At 39.9% G+C, this 18,468-nt stretch overlaps 1 protein-coding gene across 5 annotated transcripts in view; it reads left to right on the plus strand.

Annotated features, from left to right (window-relative positions):
• The window catches only part of CREB5 (cAMP responsive element binding protein 5), a 421,520-nt gene extending 405,305 nt beyond the window's left edge, over positions 1 to 16,215 (plus strand). For 2 of the 5 annotated variants that reach the window (XM_037737933.1, XM_037737932.1), the window contains 2 exons: positions 8,431 to 8,539; positions 9,475 to 16,215. In XM_037737933.1, coding sequence (XP_037593861.1) covers positions 8,431 to 8,539; positions 9,475 to 9,638 — 273 coding nt within the window. In that variant the 3' untranslated portion in view covers positions 9,639 to 16,215. Of the gene's footprint in view, positions 1 to 8,430; positions 8,540 to 9,120; positions 9,150 to 9,474 lie in introns of all 5 variants that reach the window. The other 3 variants (XM_017527056.2, XM_017527060.2, XM_037737934.1) reach the window with 2 other exon arrangements.
• Positions 16,216 to 18,468: the final 2,253 nt, after the last annotated feature.

The following is an 18,468-nucleotide window of genomic DNA, read 5'->3' on the forward strand; positions in this document are numbered from 1 at the left end:
CGTTCCGTTTTCAATCAGTTTGCCCACAAAGCTCTGAGAAGGAGAGACCACCCAACTAAGTGGTAGGGCTGGGGGCACAGGCTTTAATGGGACAGAGATCCAAACCCTGGTTCAGCAAGTACTTGCGAGGTTTAACTTCTGGTTCTCAGTTTCCTCCTCTACAGCATGGGAACAATAACTTTACAGAGTCATTAGCTTAGGAGGAATAAACAAGTGAATGTCTCCAAAGCAGTTGCACAGTGCATGAGGCAAAATAAACCTTCAAACTAAAAAGGAATTATTATATTCACTAGGTTGATGGGGCTGCCTTGGCTTATACTTGGTTATCTCTATTTTTGTTTCATAGAAGAGAGAAAGGTTTATGGTCATTATCCAACTCTGAAAGAAAACGCATGTTTTCATCTCATTTTCCAACTCACCAAGATTTGAATCTTGCATGATTTTTGCTTTTTATGAATGGCTTAACTGGGGACATATTATAATGAGGCCCAGAAGTGTCTGGGAGTGTCTAAGAGAAAAGGAAGAAACTCGAGTACCCAGGGCTTCTCCAACAGACTTTATAGTTTATAATGATGCCATTCAGGGCATCTGTCCTAATGTTAAAAAGATGTACACTATTTATCAGCAGGAAAAAAAGGCAAGTAAATACACATGTATGTGACCCACAGTCCAGGGATAACGTTAAGAGTTGTGGATTATACTCCAGTGCTTCTAGAAGCTGAGAGAATGGCTAAAGAGAGAGGGGCAGGGAGGAACCTACCCCACATAGGGAGACTCTGCACCTTAAGAGTTCATGGGAGCTAGGCACAGTGGCCCACACCTGTAGTCCCAGCACGTTGGAAGGCTGATCACTTTGGGAGGTGAGTGGATCACGTGAGGTCAGGAGTTCGAGACGAGCCTGGCCAACGTGTGGAAACTCCATCTGTACCAAAAATACACACACAAAAAAAAGCTGGGTGTGGTGATGCTCACCTGTAGTCCCAGCTACTTAGTAGGCTGAGGCAAGAGGATTGCTTGATTGCAGGATGAGAGGCTGCAGTGAGCCAAGATCACACCACTGCACTCCAGCCTATGCAACAGAGACTCTGTTTCAAAAAAAAGAGTGCATGGCTAGGCATTGGTAGGTCACTTTCTTCTTCTTCCCATACCTAGTTCTCTGTGCATCCTTAGAAATGAACAATTAGGGTGCCAAACCCCAAAGCCTTTGCATATTCATTTCCATTAAATGGAAATGGCTTGACGCTTCCAGTGTACAAATTGAAAGTCCATAAGGAAAATATATATGAGGACCTGAATTTCATAATTTATGGATGTTCACTTTTTTCCCCTAAATGGGTCATTCTTTTTGTAACAGACATGATGAACAAGAAACTGGGAAACATATAGCAGATATGAAGAAAATAAGCTAATTATCCCCCCACTAACTTGTGTACTGCGGGAAGATTGGGACTGTCTCTTACTACTCCCTCCCCCCACTATTATCTGCTGTTTATAGTGTAGTGTCTACACTTAGTAACTTATTTGTTGAATAAATGAGTGGGTTACCCTGTTTATAGTATAGTGTCTGCACTCGGTAACCATTTGTTAAATAAATGAATGAATTCCTCATTGCTGGAGTGTCTCAGAGTTGGCTGCCTGACCACTTGGCAAGGACGTAATTGCAGAGAGTCAAGCTGGACCAGAGAAATGGCTGGACTCAAACACCTTTAAAGCCACTTGTAGAATCTGACAGGCTCAGTAGTATCTGAGAAGCTTTTAGAAACGATGCGGTTAAGCACTTTTCTCTTCTGAGACGGGGCCTCACTCTATTGCCCAGGCTGGAGTGCAGTGGTACAATCATGGCTCACTGCAGCCTTGACCTCCGGCACTCAACTGTTCCTCCCAACTCAGCCTCCCGAGGTGCACAGTACCATGCCTGGCTAATATATATATTTTTTTTCTAGAGACAAGATCTTATTACATTGCCCAGGCTGGCCTCAAACTCACAGGCTGAAGCAATCCTCCCACCTCGGCCTCCCAAAGTGTTGGGATTATAGGCATGAGCCACTATGCCCAGCCAAGCATTTTTAATATTAATAATCATATTTTAATTTTGATGTGTATTATAAAATGTAATTTGAAGATCAAATCTGCAGTTTTAAGATATTAGTAAGAAGGCTAAATTATTAAAAATTGAGTTAATTTGCACAAACATGTTAAGTAAATAAGTTATTGTATATGTGAACCTAGTAAATATTACAGCAGTGGTTCTGTAATAACTGAAGGGGGGAACCCCAGGAAATGGCCACCATTTCTGAGGTCTGCAGAAGGATGGTGCAAACATGTAGGTTTTCTTAATTTTGGCCCTGTTGACTTCTGGGCTGGATCATTCTTTGTTGTGCCCTGTGCATTGCAGGCAATGTAGCAGCGCCCTTGGCCTTTACCCACTCTGTATCAGGAGCACACCTTCCAACTAGGACAACCAAAGAGTCTCCAGACATTGCCAGATGTTGCCTGGTGGTGGCTGGGAAGGGAGGTTGGGTGGTAAAATCAGCCTTAGTTGGGAGCCACTGCTTAGATGAAGGAGCCAAAAGTAGCCGGCTGGCACTTAGCAGATGCCAAGTCTTTAAATCCGTTTTAACTAAAATGAGTCCTTGCAGAATTCCTTCAGGGTATAGACTATGATCCTAATACATGAAAACATAGAGGAGTCATAGCAGAGAGCCAGGAAAGTAAAGATGCCCATTGACTTTGAGGCCAGAGGTGTTCGTGACTTGGCCTTCGCATATGTATGAGTATTTTTACAAAACACACAAGGTAAATTTACCCTTTGCTAGACCCTAATGCACTGATTTTTCTCACATTTCTTTAGAGCCAAATGGCTAAGGAAAAAAGAAACTAGAACTCTAGTTCCCAAAACCAGAAAAAAAAAATCTTACTGAGTTCATGTAACAGGCACTAATATCTTTTGGTGGTTAAAACGGTACCCAAAAAAGGGACAGTCTCTGAACAGACTAAATTGTTGATATTTTCCAACCACTGCTTTGCCTTGGAGGGACAGAAGCCACAACCACCCAGTGTTCTCTGTGAAACTGAGTGTCCTGCATCAGGCCCTGGGATGCTGGAGAGGATGCTGCAGATTCCGCTACCTTTGAATGACCCTTTCCCTCTCACTGGACCTTTGTCAAAAGAAAAAGGTGTCTCTCTTGAGGCTGGACCAGTGAGCCAAATTTTAAGTAAACAGAAATGGAAGGTGCTAAGCAAACAAACTCCAGCCAAACGGAATATCCAAGGTCTGGATGGCCAGCTGCCACTTTTGAGTTGTTTTCCAGCACAGAACCCTCTAGTTAGGCTGCAGCATTTCAGATTGGAAAAATCAGACCTAAGAAAACAAAATCAAACTCCCAGACTTCATTTCCTAGTCTCACAACACATCTCTGGCCAGGTCAACAAAGGTGTAGGAATTGGGGAAAATATTAGAAACTACCTAATCGGACACTTGATGGAGAGAGAAACTGTGATTAGGGAAATGAGGGGTCTTCCCTAATGCCACACAATGAGTAGGTGGCAGAATGAGGACTCTGGGAAGTCTCCTGCTGACCTAATCCACTGCTTTGTGATCTTTTATTTTAGAAACTTCGTAAACCAAAGGAATCCATGTTCTTTTTTTCTGATACTAAGTGACTAAGATCAGCTCTAAATTCATCAGCCGCTGATGTACGCTGATGTACTCAGTAGAACGTTTGTGTTCAGTAGAGGATATGGAAATCATCTGGTCACCCATGGAAATAATTGCTTTTCTTTTTTAGTGCAAAGACACATGGTCTAAGTTGCTGCTGAAATTCTGGACACATGAGCCCAGGTCTGGGACTTGGCAAGAGAATAGGCCAGATGGGAACTGTTGCTTGACAAATTGAAAGTCCTTTGTTTCAGAGTGAACCAAACCTGGTCTCAGCTAATCTACCAAAAAAAAAAAAAAAAAATGAGGGGAGGGTATATTGTAGGGCCCATTTTGATAATTATTTTTTTGGCACAAACTACTGTTTACACCAAAAAGCACTGCAGATTTATCATATAAATAATGACATCCCCAAAGCTGAACACTGCAAATGTAGCTATTAGGGATTTGTTGGAGTGCTTGCTTAGAGTATGTTATTGTAGTATTGAATATCTCTATGGAGTGCTGCTTCATCCCAAGGCAAACTGTGGGTTTACAAATAGATCAATCCAACTGGCTGTACCCTCTTACAGTCACTAAGCAGCTCACTGCTTTAGAGGGGCAAACTCAAGTGGGTTTAGAAAAATGAAAAACTGAAGAGGTGGTTTCTACCAGACAATCGATACCTATTATTAATACCTTGTTTTTACAAAGCACTTTTATATTAAAACCTAAAACTCTTCTTATAACCTACATGGGGGAATAAAAAATGATTTTCCTCAATTTATAAAGCAAGGTAATTCAGAGTAAGAAAATGCCTCCAGAAGGCCTGGCTTTTATTTTCCTACTAGACTTGCAGGCCACATTTGATTTCTTTTATGCATTTTGAAACATTCACTATCTGGTTGTTCTCTTCCAAAATGAATTCAAGGTGATTCCACTTATGTTCCCTTGAAAACGGTTTTTACTTAAAATACAGTCTAGTATTTGAGCATTTCCTACGCTAGTCAGTCTTTCACTATGGAATCTTTAAGATGATCATCCACGTGCACAGCACACAATTCATTCTTCTTTGTCCGGGATAGCAATTCTTGACCTTTCTTAAGCCAAAGGCCCCTTATGAAATATGATGAAGTCTCCATAGATGCTCTCTCAGCAATATGGACACATAAATGGACACACAAAATTTTTCTCTAAGTGAAACCATAAATATTGCTTTGGAATCTGCCCTACTATAATTTGGAAGCATAAGAGGTGCTAGAACTGGCTCCCTTATGAAATGTCAGACCTGAATTATAAGCATGTTTGAGCATATCAAAAGTAATGAATAAAAGTCAAGATTGAATCCTTCATTAGATAATTGAGTAATCTGCTTTCTCAGTAGAATGTGACACAAAATCACTTGTAGAAAAAAAAATTCTTTCTGGAAGGAACTTACAGAACTAATTCAACCATTGTGTTTTATTCTTGGCTGGCGGCAGCTTGGGAACTCAAACCCCATTATTCTCAACTCTCAGAGGAGAGTTCCTTTTCCTACTGGATGCTGCCCCATGAATTTCTGTGACTTCTATGGTTATTAGGCCTTTGTTTAGTTCTTTAACATCATAGTTATGTGCATGTGATATAAACAAGAGGCTAATTGCTCTTGTCTACTGAGGACATTAATTGGTGTTTATTTCCCCACCATAATGTGGCTAAATAACATAATTATTAACACGCTACATTAAGAAATACGTCCTGCCAGGCACAGTGGCACGTGCCTGTAATCCTAGCACTTTGGGAGGCTGAGGCTGGAAAATCACTTGAGGTCAGGAGTTCAAGACCAGCCTGGGCAAAATAGCTAGACCCCCATCTTTGCAAAACAATTTTTAAAATTAGCTGAACATTGTGGCACATGTCTGTAGTCCCAGCTACTCAAAAGGCTAAGGTGGGAGGATTGCTTGAGCCCAGGAGGTAGAGGCTGCAGTGAACCATGACGGTGCTACTGCAGTCCAGCCTGGACAACAGAGCAAAACCCTTTCTCTGTAAAAATACAAAAAGAATATGTTCATTTTCACATATATCTTTAAGTGATGGTCAGTCGTCTCAATAGTCTCTGGGTTCTGCATTTTTACAGACCCTCACAATACTCAGCTTTGGTCTCTGTACTTACAACGTATTGCTTTATTAATAAAATGTTTTGCTGTTCAAAGACTAAATGCTACCAAAGTCATATACTTTGTATGGGGCTTTGGTGATAGGCCAGGGTACCACATGTGCTGGTTGGTGCTCTTTCATAGTAAAACAGCCTTATGAAAGCAAAAATTGATTGTGAAACTGGGGCATGCCAAGTATCATAGGCAGTTAGCTCTTTGCCAACTGTAGAGACTCAGAGAATGGAATTTAGAGTGTTTTTTTAGGGAAGGGGCAATGAACACTTTGTGCCTGAAAGATCAAATGCTGCTTAGAAAGGTTTGACTGCCCAGAACATAACAGGGGAAGAAATGGAGACTAAATTCAACCTCTCCAAAGTGGCCACCAGACGAGGTGTGTTTTTTCCTCCAAAAGCGTTAAGAAAGCAGGAGAACCCAGTTTTGTTTTTAATACTTTACTTGTTTGTTGTTTTCTAGGTAAAAAAGTATGGATTCGCTAGAAATTGGAACTTGATTCCACTTTCTAAGATCCATTGTCTACATTATCTGCAGCTGAGGGCTTCTACTCAGGTTGCAAGGTGTCTGGCAGTTTTGATTTCAGAAAAGTGTTATTTCTTAGTCTAAATGCAAATAATACATTTCCTTCTGAAACAAATACACACACACACACACACACACACACACACACACACACATCTCTGTTTCCTTTTTTGTTTGGTTGATTTTTTTAAAACCAGAGATTCCTTTCATATAATGGTCTAGAAGTAATTTTCTTTTATATGTTCTATTTTGAGCAGAGGGAAAACTGGGAAAAAGAAAAAAAGGCTATCTGAATTTAGATAGGTATAAAATCAAAGAGGAAGAAGTTAGTGTTTAAGGCTAAAATAAGCTGTCCTATAAGTTATCCCACTGATCCTGGAATTGACAGGGTCAATTTTGGTTTCCACAGAGTCCCTTATCAATCATATTCATTTGGAGTTGGGAGGTACAATTTGCCTTCTTGAATGTTCTGAGATGTAAGAGCAGTTTTCTTGTTTCATTAAGTGATTTATTCAGCATTAGGGCTGATTTCCCAAATAGCCATTTTTATTTGGTAAAAATAAAGTTTAGAAGAGAAAGGGAATGACATGAGATTTGTAGATGAGATTTTTATTATTTTGTTATTATTTTTGTTTTGTTATTAATATTACTCAATATGTGGTTGCTTATAATGTATTCACAAAGAAATTTAGAAATGGGAGGTATTCCTTAAAACAGATTTTATATTTTTAGAGTAACTTCTAGAGTCCCTAGCGTACTTTCCTAGGTGATAAATACATGGCTGAAAAGCCAAGCTCGTATTGAAAGTGTAGACACAACTTAATGACAGCAATGTTCATCATCCCTTTCTGTGTGCATGCATCTTTTAGATTTCCTGCATGTGAAGTATAATGCCTGGTGGCTGCAAATCAACTTTGACCAAAGAGAGGATATTATTGATCACAATTTTTAAACGGCTTATTCAAGATAACACTACCTTTACAGTTTACTTTTATCAAGTGGAAGCATCTCAGAGCCGCCGTCTATTTTATATTTACGTTTGTAGACAATGGGTGCCAAGTTTGTTATTTTACAAAGCTACAAGCATACCTTTGTCAATGGCTACTAATACTTGAGATCTGAGGTGCTTATGTGAGTAAAGAAGAAAACCCCACACTATCCACAATATTCTGATACTGAAGGGGGAAAGAGTATTTTATAGACTGAAATTGGCCAAATAATCGATGAACTCAATCAAATTAATTCAATCATGGCCCAAAACTTCCTTGCCTCTTGCCTCCCTGAGCTGACATCATCCCACCTGCACCTGACCAACACATGCACATGAGCTTCCGTGCCTCCTGCTCCTGGGCATCAGGCAGGTGGACGTGCCCTGCTGAACAGTAGCCCATGAACAGTAGTTGCCAACTACTGGACAGCTGTTGGGAGGAGCAGGGATTCATGGCTAAAGGTCAATTTATTTTCAAATATACTTTTTAGATCAAGCAACACAGACTTCTTTTGGAAAATCTGATGGTACACAGGTCAGCTTATTCTGATTGCATTTCAAGTGGAAGCCACAAATCCTACCACATAATTCTGCCCATGGTATGCCTCACATTCGCATTCTCAATTGGATGTCAACCCGAGCTTGTGAAGGTTACGATAGCTAAATGTATTAAGTGCTTAGTATGCCCTGGACATTGTTCTAAGTGTTTCCCATATATTACCGTATTTAATCCTCACAGTAACACAAATAATCTTGTACACTTCTTATGCCCAACTTATAATGAGTTTGCTGGAGCTCAGCTGGGGTATGTTATCTGCCTAGGATCACACAGTAAGTGTGGAGTAAGGATTCTCACCTGGTTTCAGTGCCCATCACCTAAGGGTGTGGTCTAGCCTTTTCATAAGGTTCAGCTCTTAAGTTAAAACCTAGTCTCTTTAGAAAGCCCCTGGCAAATGTGAAGAGGGCCAAATTAAAGGTAAGCTACAAACTTTCAGGCGAACCACGCTCAACAATACTCTTCATGTCATTCAGACATAACAGAAAAGTTTGCCAGTGTTGTTGTTGAATGTGCACAGGCCTTTGGGTTTGTATCCTCTGGTCTTCTCAACATGGTTTTAATATATCTCTTTCAGAATGAAGTGTCTATGTTGAAAAATGAGGTGGCCCAGCTGAAACAGTTGTTGTTAACACATAAAGACTGCCCAATAACAGCCATGCAGAAAGAATCACAAGGATATCTAAGTAAGTCACCGACTTTTTCACTTTTCTTTAGCGTCCAACTTTTTTGCCACTAAGTTTGCCCTGAATTTGATTGAAAGAGCAAAAATAAAGTGTAGACTGTACCTCCAGGCAGATATACTAGAATTCTTGAGTGGCTGCCAGACTATTTTCCAAGGAGATCCCTTTTTCCTGACCCCTATGCAACACCATGCCCACCACCTCCTGATAATTTCTGGCTACAACTTACCTGACATTTCAAAGTATTGAAAAAAAATACCAAATTCCAGTTTTGCAGCTGGTAAGAGAAGAACCAGCTGCAGCCCAGGTACCAGTGGCTTAGCCATCTCCTTCAGAAATCCATGGGCTGGGAACCAGGCCTTGGATGAATCATATCCAGTGCCTCCAGATACACTGCATGTTACTCACTGGGCTGAAAAGCTGGTGACCTGGCCTCAGTTTACCAATAAGTAAAATGGACCCCTTCTTTCAGACCCCAGTTTCTGCATTTGGAGTCCAGTTGGTTAAATGATAGTTGAGTAGGGATGGTGGGAGGCGCAGGGATTCATGGCTGAAGGTCAATTTATTTTCAAATAATTTTTTAGATTGAGCAACACAGATTCTCCCACCACATGTGAGTATTTTTCCACATTTGATATACGGATGGCTATTTAAAAAGACAAGGTGGGGAAGTTCACATGACCATGACTTAAACACAGCAAATCATTTTACTGATACAGAAAGCATGGCTTTGCTCGTAGCTATAAACTGGAAAGGCACAGCATTGTGACGACAGTTGAAAATAAAGCTTTGAAATTAACTTTCAGAAGAAAATGTGTGAACCTTCTATTTCAAGTAAATATCTAGTACTGTGTCTCTGAGGAGTCCATAAGTCCATACAAAAAAGACCTATATTGGTGTGTGTGTATGTGTATGTGTTGTCTTTGTTTCCGCCCTAGGTCCAGAGAGTAGCCCTCCTGCAAGTCCTGTCCCAGCTTGCTCCCAGCAACAAGTCATCCAGCATAATACCATCACTACTTCCTCATCGGTCAGCGAGGTGGTAGGAAGCTCCACCCTCAGCCAGCTCACCACTCACAGAACAGACCTGAACCCGATTCTTTAAAATGCACCATCAGACCTGGCCTCCAAGAAGAGCTGTAGCATACCATGCGTCCTTTCTTTTAAGGGCATTTTTAGAATTAACTCAGACCTGGAAGACTCCTCAGCCCTTCAAAGACTGGCTTTCATTTTTATAGTTATTATGGAAATGTTGTCTTTTATACTTAGTTATATAAGAAAAAAGGGAGTTATGCAATTAATATCTATCAGCTTGGGAAACGCTTTGGTGCTTTTCTCCAATTTCCTGGTACCAGTTACTTGTTTATAAACTGAACCTTTTCTGTATATAGCCATGGTTTCATTCTTATCAGCCCAACCCTTTGCCTGCAACATTGAATCTTGTTAAACCACAGCTTTTATCCAAAATGAGGCATACCTAGATGTCAAGTAAGACAGATCCAAGGTAACTGGGTAGGAAAACTTTTGACATCTTAACTCATGTTGAGTTTGTGCTGTGGTGTCACCAGAATCCCAGATAAACACGCAGCCTTTCCCACCATCTTTTTTCTTACTATAAAGTATTATAAGATCCACTGATGTCCAAATAATACCACTGAGTATCCCTTCACCTCTCCTTCCCTCGGTCCACTTGCTCGAATGCCCAGTTTTCCTCTCCATTTCCACTTTTTCTTGGGCTCCCTGTTTACTCTTCATTTTTACTTTCAATTGTTTTATTTTTTTCCCTTTAGCATTGCATGTGAAAAAAAAAATGATGTTTAAAAAAAAAAAAAAAAAAAAAAAAAGCAAACCTCCAAAGCGTGGACCTAACCATTGCTTCACTTACACGTCACCCACAGCTGGAGTTCATTCAACTCTTGCTTTTCACAAAATAGTAACCACAAGATGTTTAATGTGCCTGATTTAATGTTTTTAATAATCAGAGCAAATAAAAGGTGGTTTAGTTATAAGTGAAGCACGGTTGGATACCAGCTGGGGAGACACTAGGGAAGGGAGTTTTGTAAGCCTTGATTGTGAAAGTCCAAATTTTGATGTGGGGATATAACATGACACCCTTGAATTGCAACCGGTTTTATATGGCCTGTCTATAACAGTGAAAATCCATGTACTATATAATAATTCAGAAGGGCTCTATTCACTACACACAGATTATATGGTTCAATCATCAGCTGCTAATAGTCTAAGATTTATGTTATTTTTTTTCTTAAGCCTATAGAACTGGCTTTGCTGTTCTGGGGGGTGAAAATAGACTAACTACTGGAGAAACAAAAAGAGAAAGAAAACCCAATGTTCCCATAGGGGCACTTTCAGCCTTCCCATGACAGTTAAGGCACGCTTTGACTGCTGAAGGAGCCCCATGGATGAAGCACAGGCTACTTCTCTCTTTGTCTTTTTTGAGACAGGGTCTCACCTATCACCCAGGCTGAAGTGCAGTGGTGCGATCATAGATCACTGCAGCCTCAACCTCCTGGGTTCAAGCGATCCTTCCACCTCCACCTCCCGAGTAGCTGGGACCACAGGCTCACACAATGTATTTTATTTTTATTTTAGAATAAAAGATGAGCTGTCCCTTATGTTGCCCCGCCTGGTCACAAATAATCCTCCTACTTCTTCTTCCCAAAGTGTTGCGATTATAGGCGTGAGCCACTGCACCCAGCCTTCTTCACTCTTCTCAATTATTCTGATTTATTTTCAACAACTTTTTAAAACATGCCCATGATACAAAGCAGATAGTCCCTGAACCACAGTCGTGCCTCCTTGAAACAAGCCATTCTACTGTGCTAATGTTTTAATATCGCATCTCACAAATATCAGGGGTGAATGTTTCTCCCTAGCAGTCTAGGCAGGTGCTGGTGTTTCATCTCCATTTGAATGCTTGAACTCATAATGTGTGTGTGTGTGTGTGTGTGTGTGTGTGTGTGTGTGTGTGTGTTCATGAGTTTTAAAAGAACAGTATTTTACAAAAGGTGTAGCTTTTATAAGAGTTCAGAAAAGGGAAGGTTGTGTTTTTTTCTCTCACTATAGTATAAGAATCTATTTTGGAGAAAAAAAGAAAATATGAGGGTCTCGAAGCATGATTTTTATATAACTAGTTTCTGTTTTATCTAATAACTTACTTTTTAAATCAATATTTATCAACAATTTTTCCGTGTATGCCGTGCTTTCAAAAGATGGTTTTGAGTGTCCAGTGAAACTTATGACTTGGATATATAGTTGAAGAATCAAAACAAAAGCAAAAAAAAGAAAAAAGAAAAAAAGCAAATGAAAGAATTTTTTATTATATTTTAGACAAACATATCATTTTCAAGTATTTTAAATACTGAATTCATAGTTGTTGTTTTTTAAATTCCAGCATGGTTTAATCTGACTGGCTTCCTAAGAAATATTTAAGACTTAGCTTTAAAAAGAAGTTAGTATTCATATCTCTGTTTTGAAATCAAAAATAACATTTCAAAATTCCTTCTTAGGACCATCTGTCTCCCCTCCCCCCACAAAAAGGAAAAAGAGTGCATTAAAATGTTTAGTTGGGTTTTTAAATTTTTATTTTATGTTTTGCTTTGTTTTAAGTGAACAATTTTTCTTTCTTTCCTGCATGTGTAGCACTTAATAAAATGGATTTTTTAAAAATCCACTAGTAATATCATGTCCAGGGAGTGACTGTCACTACAATGATGGTTTAGTTTACTTCTGTTCCACCTTTTGATTGAAATATTTAGTTGTTAGGCTGAAAGCCTCTGCAGTTAAGAACGTGCCTGAGTTTTCTCCGTTCAGCAACTTGACAGTTTGACTGATGTGCATTATATATAGCTCAATTATGTCTGTTTTTTATGCTAAGTAGGAAAACCAACCACACACATTAGCAAACCGGCCTCAACATATAACTAGAATAAACTGTCTTCTTGTTCTACTCAGGGCCTTTAGGTGTGCTCATTCACGGTATGGAAATACAGTAAATGAAAGATTCCAACTAGTTGTCAGTGCTTCTTGAAATCCCAAACAGAAAGATACCCTGGTCAAATCCAGCACTTGGCTTATCAGTATTAACTCTTTTCCCTAAAGACCCAGCCATCACCAGACAACAGAATAATCAATCTGCCTAAAAATCCCTCCTCCTTGTCCTGTATTTTTGCCTATTTGGGAGAGTATCTTTGTACTCCATTCTCCTCCCCCAATCAGTTACTGGGTCACCCATCCATGTGTTTGCCAATCAGTCATCATGGCCTTCAGAGCACCCGTCCTAAGGAAGGAAAATCCCACTGCACTGCCTCTCCCCATTCCTGTGTGGTTTTCTTGATCGGTGAGATCTGCCTCTGAGGTCACTGCCAGCCTCCCTGGGAACTTCTACAGTGCCTCCCCTGCCTTATGTGATGGGAGTTAACAACTCAGACAGGTACACCTGAGAGCATTTCTACCAGGTGAATTCTCAAGTGGAGGTGTCCACATCTTAATTGTTTCTCCTTGACACATTATTCAGTCCACAATGCCAGGAGAGGTACAGTGAAAATCCCAGCCCTGGATGAATGTACTAATTTTAAAGCCAGGTGTTAAGTCGGATGTTTTCCCGTTACACTACTACTCACCCCTCTCCTGCCCCCACATCAATGTTTGCGAGTCACGGTCTTAAAAGAGCCTGTGGGAGACAAGCAGCTTGTGTGCTCTCACAGTATATATTACAGTGATGAGGGTGACTTAGAGCAAATACTCTTCAGAGCCTATGTAATCAGCGAAACAAAATGGAGAGCATATTCTGATAGAGGGGTGTCGATGGTGAATGTTCTAGTGGTTGTTGCCTGTTAAATAAATTTTTAGTGTGTAAGTTGAGTTTGTCATTAAAATCATAAACCAGCTGTGGTAACAGACAAGCCTTCAGCTGGGGGGTTTTAAGCCTCGGTAACTGCTATAAAACTAGCCATCCAGTTAGGATAGAATGTGTTTCTTTCTGGTTAAAAAAAGAAAAAAAAAAACCATCTAAGAAAATATATATGTATGTATGTGTGTATACAGTGGAATTCAAGGACCAAAGCAAAATTTGAACAGGAATCTATTAATTTAGAATTTTATAAGATATTTATTAATAAATGTTATTTTTAAACATTCCATTTGAACAGTATTCTTCTGTAGGATCTACTTTGTTTTTAAAGTGTTAGTCCATAATAAACTACTATAGTTGTGTGTATTTTCATTTTTTCAGGGTTTCAAATGGCTATTCTCCACCATTTGGTGGAAATGTTTGCTTAGATCTCTGTGCATAGACATTTCAAGGATTTTTATTGCTCTGTGAGTTATTTTTTAATCAACATTCTGAGCAGTTTTTTTTTTAAACGTTTATTTCTTTTTTCATTTTTAAAGTAAGCTCTTTCATTTAGGAAGCAGAGTTCAGCTAAAGGGAATCAGTAACTATAACTGGAACAGATTTCTTGTAGAAGTATAAAAAACAACTTCATCTCTGCCTCTCTCCACCCCATCCCAATTTCCTAGAAAGCCTTGCACTATTCAGCTCCCTTAGTGCTTTGTGTCCCTTCCTGAACAATATGCAGTAGCTTTAAGCCATTCAAGCTCCATTATGCAGTGTATCTGAGAAGGGAAAGGAAACAACCCATTTAAATTTGAATAAAACCGTGCCTATGCGAACAGTAGCAATTTAGAATCTCTTTTCTGCTTTTAAAATAATTTATATTTAAAAATTGCACTTTAGCTTTTTGATCTCTTTCTATTTCTCCCGTTCTCTTTCTAACCTCTTCTCTGTCCTCAAACTTGCCTTTGCTGTCCTTTCCAGTGCCCCCGACCCTTCCCCTCCAAGGCTCTGAGCTGCATCATTTAAAATACTTTACAGATATTTGCACCAGGTACATTTATGTGCGTTCATTGGTAGCACAGCTGAGACCTGTGTCTCACGTCAGCCTAGGTGAAGCCTACCACAAGAATGCCAAGGAGAAGAGCCAGTACACGATATGGGTTTATACTTTTTATCCCTTTATTCATAGCATGTTTTGTTTTTAATGTTATGCAACAGATGTGAGGCAGCAGCTAAGCTATACTTAAGAATTTTCTCTCATCTTCCAAACCAAAGTGTCCTGAATAAGCCAGGAGACATTCTTTTGTGCATTCTGGTGCACATTTGACTGTTGTCCTAGCCATAGACTCTCTGAGGCCACTGAAACAACAGTGGCCCTATCGGTTTCATTCCTAGGTCTCAAAAATACAATGTTGCCTTGTAACGTAATTAGGGACAGCACCTCTCTTTCACAATTGCAATCTAAGGTAGGATAAGATGACACAGCAGCAATAAACTTACAATGAAAATTCCATACCAAAACAAACACAAAGAAATTTAAAAAACAAAAAACCTAGCTCATCATATTGTGAAAATGAAAAAGTGTATGTCCATTCAAAATATTTTACTATTTCTTGTGGAGCTTTTCAGTGATGTAATGCTTGTAGCCAAATTGCTTAAAGAGTGTTTATATATTTTTTTCCTTATAAATTGTCTATTTTTTAAGAAAAACTATTTAACCACAAGCTGAAGTGGGGGGTAAGGCCAAATTGCCAACATTTGTTAAAAGATTAATACTCTTAAGTGGCACTCTGATACCTTTCCAAGCTTATCATCAGAAAGGAATCAATAATTACCAACTGTTGTATTTAGACCAACTTACAATATCTAGCTCATTAGAAGCCAGAATCTAGAAAGCTCCTTCTAAGGCGTTTAAGATATTCTTACATTGAGCTTCATATTATAGAGCTTTATAGGATTGATTTTTTACAACAGAATAATTTAGCCTCAGGGCTGAGAATGTGGAAGCTGAATAAATTAGCTTTAAATACATCATTAAAATCTTATGCACAATAAGCTCATTAGATTCTAGTTTTCTCCTTTAGAATACCAATGCCACAGACACTACAGCCGATCATGAAAGGTATCAGTTGTGCTGAGTGGAGGGGTGTGAGAGAAAGGACCCTTCCCAACCAGCAGCCAGTAGAAAATACAACCTACTCACCATTTTTCCTTCTAAGTTCTGCTAAATCACATCTGCCTCATAGAGAAAGGAGTGTTGCCTTTGAGAACTGTCTTGGAGAAAAGATAACCTTGAAATGTTCTCTCTAGAGAGGACATAGGGTTTGGGCTCCTCTGAAAAGGCCCAGAAAAATAGCTCAGTTCAAACACAATGTTCTAGGACAATTGGAATATAAATATTGTCCAAAAATACAATTAAAAGAAAAAAGTTTAGCACTGTGTAAAGTAAGTGTTAACTGAGGAAGTCCCAAAAAAGGTGCTGTCACTTTAAGTTCTGGACTTGGGGGTTGTTATTTGTAAACAGCAAAGCATTTGTGTGTGTTTGTCTATTTGTAAAGCAACCACCTTCCTGATTGGAAGGAGAAAAAAAGGGGTACATACATGTAAATACTTGCTGCAGCATTTACTATGTTTAATTTTGTGTTAAGTTTTTTGTTGCATCATGAACGCATTTATTGTTACCAATGGACAATGAGTTCATTAAGACTGTTCAACTAGGCCAGATTTTTACATCTCTTTCTAGCAAGAAGAGACAAGATTTTGTGCATTTGTACAAATGTTAATATCACTGCAATTCCAATATAATAAAGCACTCAAATACAAATAATATATGTCATCTTTGCATGATGAAATTTGGGGTTGGGGTAATGACTTCTGTTCCTCACATAGCCTTGTCAGAGGCATGCGAACCAGAGCAACTCCATCTTGAATAGGAGCTGGGTAATATAAGGCTGAGACCTACTAGGCTGCATTTCCAGATGGTTATGGCATTCCTTTTTTTTTTTTTTTTGAGACGGAGTCTTGCTCTGTGTCCCAGGCTGGAGTGCAGTGGCGCAATCTCGGCTCACTGCAACCTCTGCCACCCAGGGTCAAGCGATTCGCCTGCCTCTGCCTCCCAAGTAGCTGGTACTACAGATTTGCGCCACCATGCTTAGCCAATTTTGTGTATTTTCGGTAGAGATGGGGTTTCACTCTGTTAGCCAGGATGATCTCTATCTCCTGACCTTGTGATCCGCCCACCTCAGCCTCCCCAAGTGCTGGGATTACACCCTGAACCACCGCGCCCAGCCTGGTTAAAGGCATTCTTAGTCAGAGGATGAGACAGAAGGTTCGCACAAGATACAGGTCATAAAGACTTTTCCGATAAAACAGTTTTCAGTAATGAAGCCAGCTAAATCCCACCCAAACCAAGATGGCGACAAGAGTGACCTCTGGATGTCCTCACTGCTACACTCCCATCAGCACTGCGACAGTTTACAAATGCCATGGCAATGACGGGACGTTATCCTATATGGTCTAAAAAGGGGAGGCATGAATAATCCACCCCTTGTTTAGCATATCATCAAAAAATAATGATAAAAATGGGCAACCAGCAGCCTGGAGGCTGCTCTATGCAGTAGCCATTCTTTTATTCCTTTACTTTCTTAATAAACTTGCTTTCACCGTACAGACTTGCTCTGAATTCTTTTTTGCATGAGCTCAAGAACCTACTCTTGGGATCTGGACCGGGACCCCTTTCCGATACCAGTCTCATTCATGACTTGTAAGCCAAAGCTTACCCTTTCAGGGTCTCCAGTATCTAGGGACAAGAAATAACAGATTTTCTCCTTCCCAGACCAGCACTACATACCCACTGCCTCTTCTATCCAACTTCCCAACTGAGGCCACTAATCTAACACATTCACAGTGGATTGGCCACACAACTTCATTTCACTCTGAGTTTGGGATTAGCAGATTTTAGCAGTCATGAAATACAGGCAGCCTAAGGTCATGTTCCAGCTATGTCTAGGAACCAACAATCACATGCTGGCTTCTCAGACAATCAAATCCTGGGGTTCTTTGCTTGATCTTCAGGGAAGTCCTAAAGGTAGTCTTAGTCCTTTTATGTGTTCTGTTAGATATTTCCCTTCGTTTCTTCCTCCTCTTGCTTTTATTCCTTGTTTTTTTGTTAGTCATTCTCCTTTTCCTCTTACATTCAATAGCTGATCCATCAGCAAAATCAGAATCCAACCATCATGCAGCACCAATCTTACTGTTATGCCCTGTCTAAGCCATCAACATCTCTTACCTGGATTGCCGATAATCTCCTAACTGCCAAACAGAGGGAGCCTTTGAAAATGGATGTCATACCATGTCCCCTAACTGCTCAAAACTCTGCAAGGGCTTCTCGCCTCACTCAAATCAGACTAAAAGCCACAGTCCTTCCACCACCCCCTTTAAGTTCTGTAGCAACCCAACATGACCCACCCCCACCCCATTCATTGCCTGAGCTCACATCCTACTATTTCTCTTCCCTTTCCCCTTCTCCAGCTTCACTAATGTCTTTGCAGTTTCACAAACATTGGAAGCGCCATCCACCTGGAAGCCTTTTCACAAGCTGTCCATTCCCTCTACCCAGAAGATTCTTCACCCCAATATCAGCATAGCTTACTACCTCTAGCATCTTCATATCAGTAAAGCCTTGTCTCAGCTTTCTATACAAAATTACATCACTTGTCTGCCTTGCCCAGACGGTATTTTCTATAGTGTTTACTGCCACCTATCATAATTTATATTTCCTCACTGTTTTTGTTGCCACCACAAAAGGATAGGTATTTTCTATTTTGTTTAAACTTGATACTAAGCTCTAGGACAGTGGACACACAATGGGACACAACAAACATTTCTGGAATGGATGACTTGGACTTTGCTATCTTCCTCCTATTCTCTGAGCATTCCTATACTTCCACCTGTCCCTGCGGCCAAAGCAGCTGTATTTTTAAAACCAGTACCAGGATATGTGGTCGGACACATAGCCTAGCGGTGGGAGAAGATATTTTAAATTGGCACAGAAACAATTGGTGGAAATGATCACTGTTCT

The sequence above is a fragment of the Cebus imitator genome, unplaced genomic scaffold (genome assembly GCF_001604975.1).
Source record: "Cebus imitator isolate Cc_AM_T3 unplaced genomic scaffold, Cebus_imitator-1.0 Scaffold45, whole genome shotgun sequence".
NCBI lineage: Eukaryota > Metazoa > Chordata > Mammalia > Primates > Cebidae > Cebus > Cebus imitator.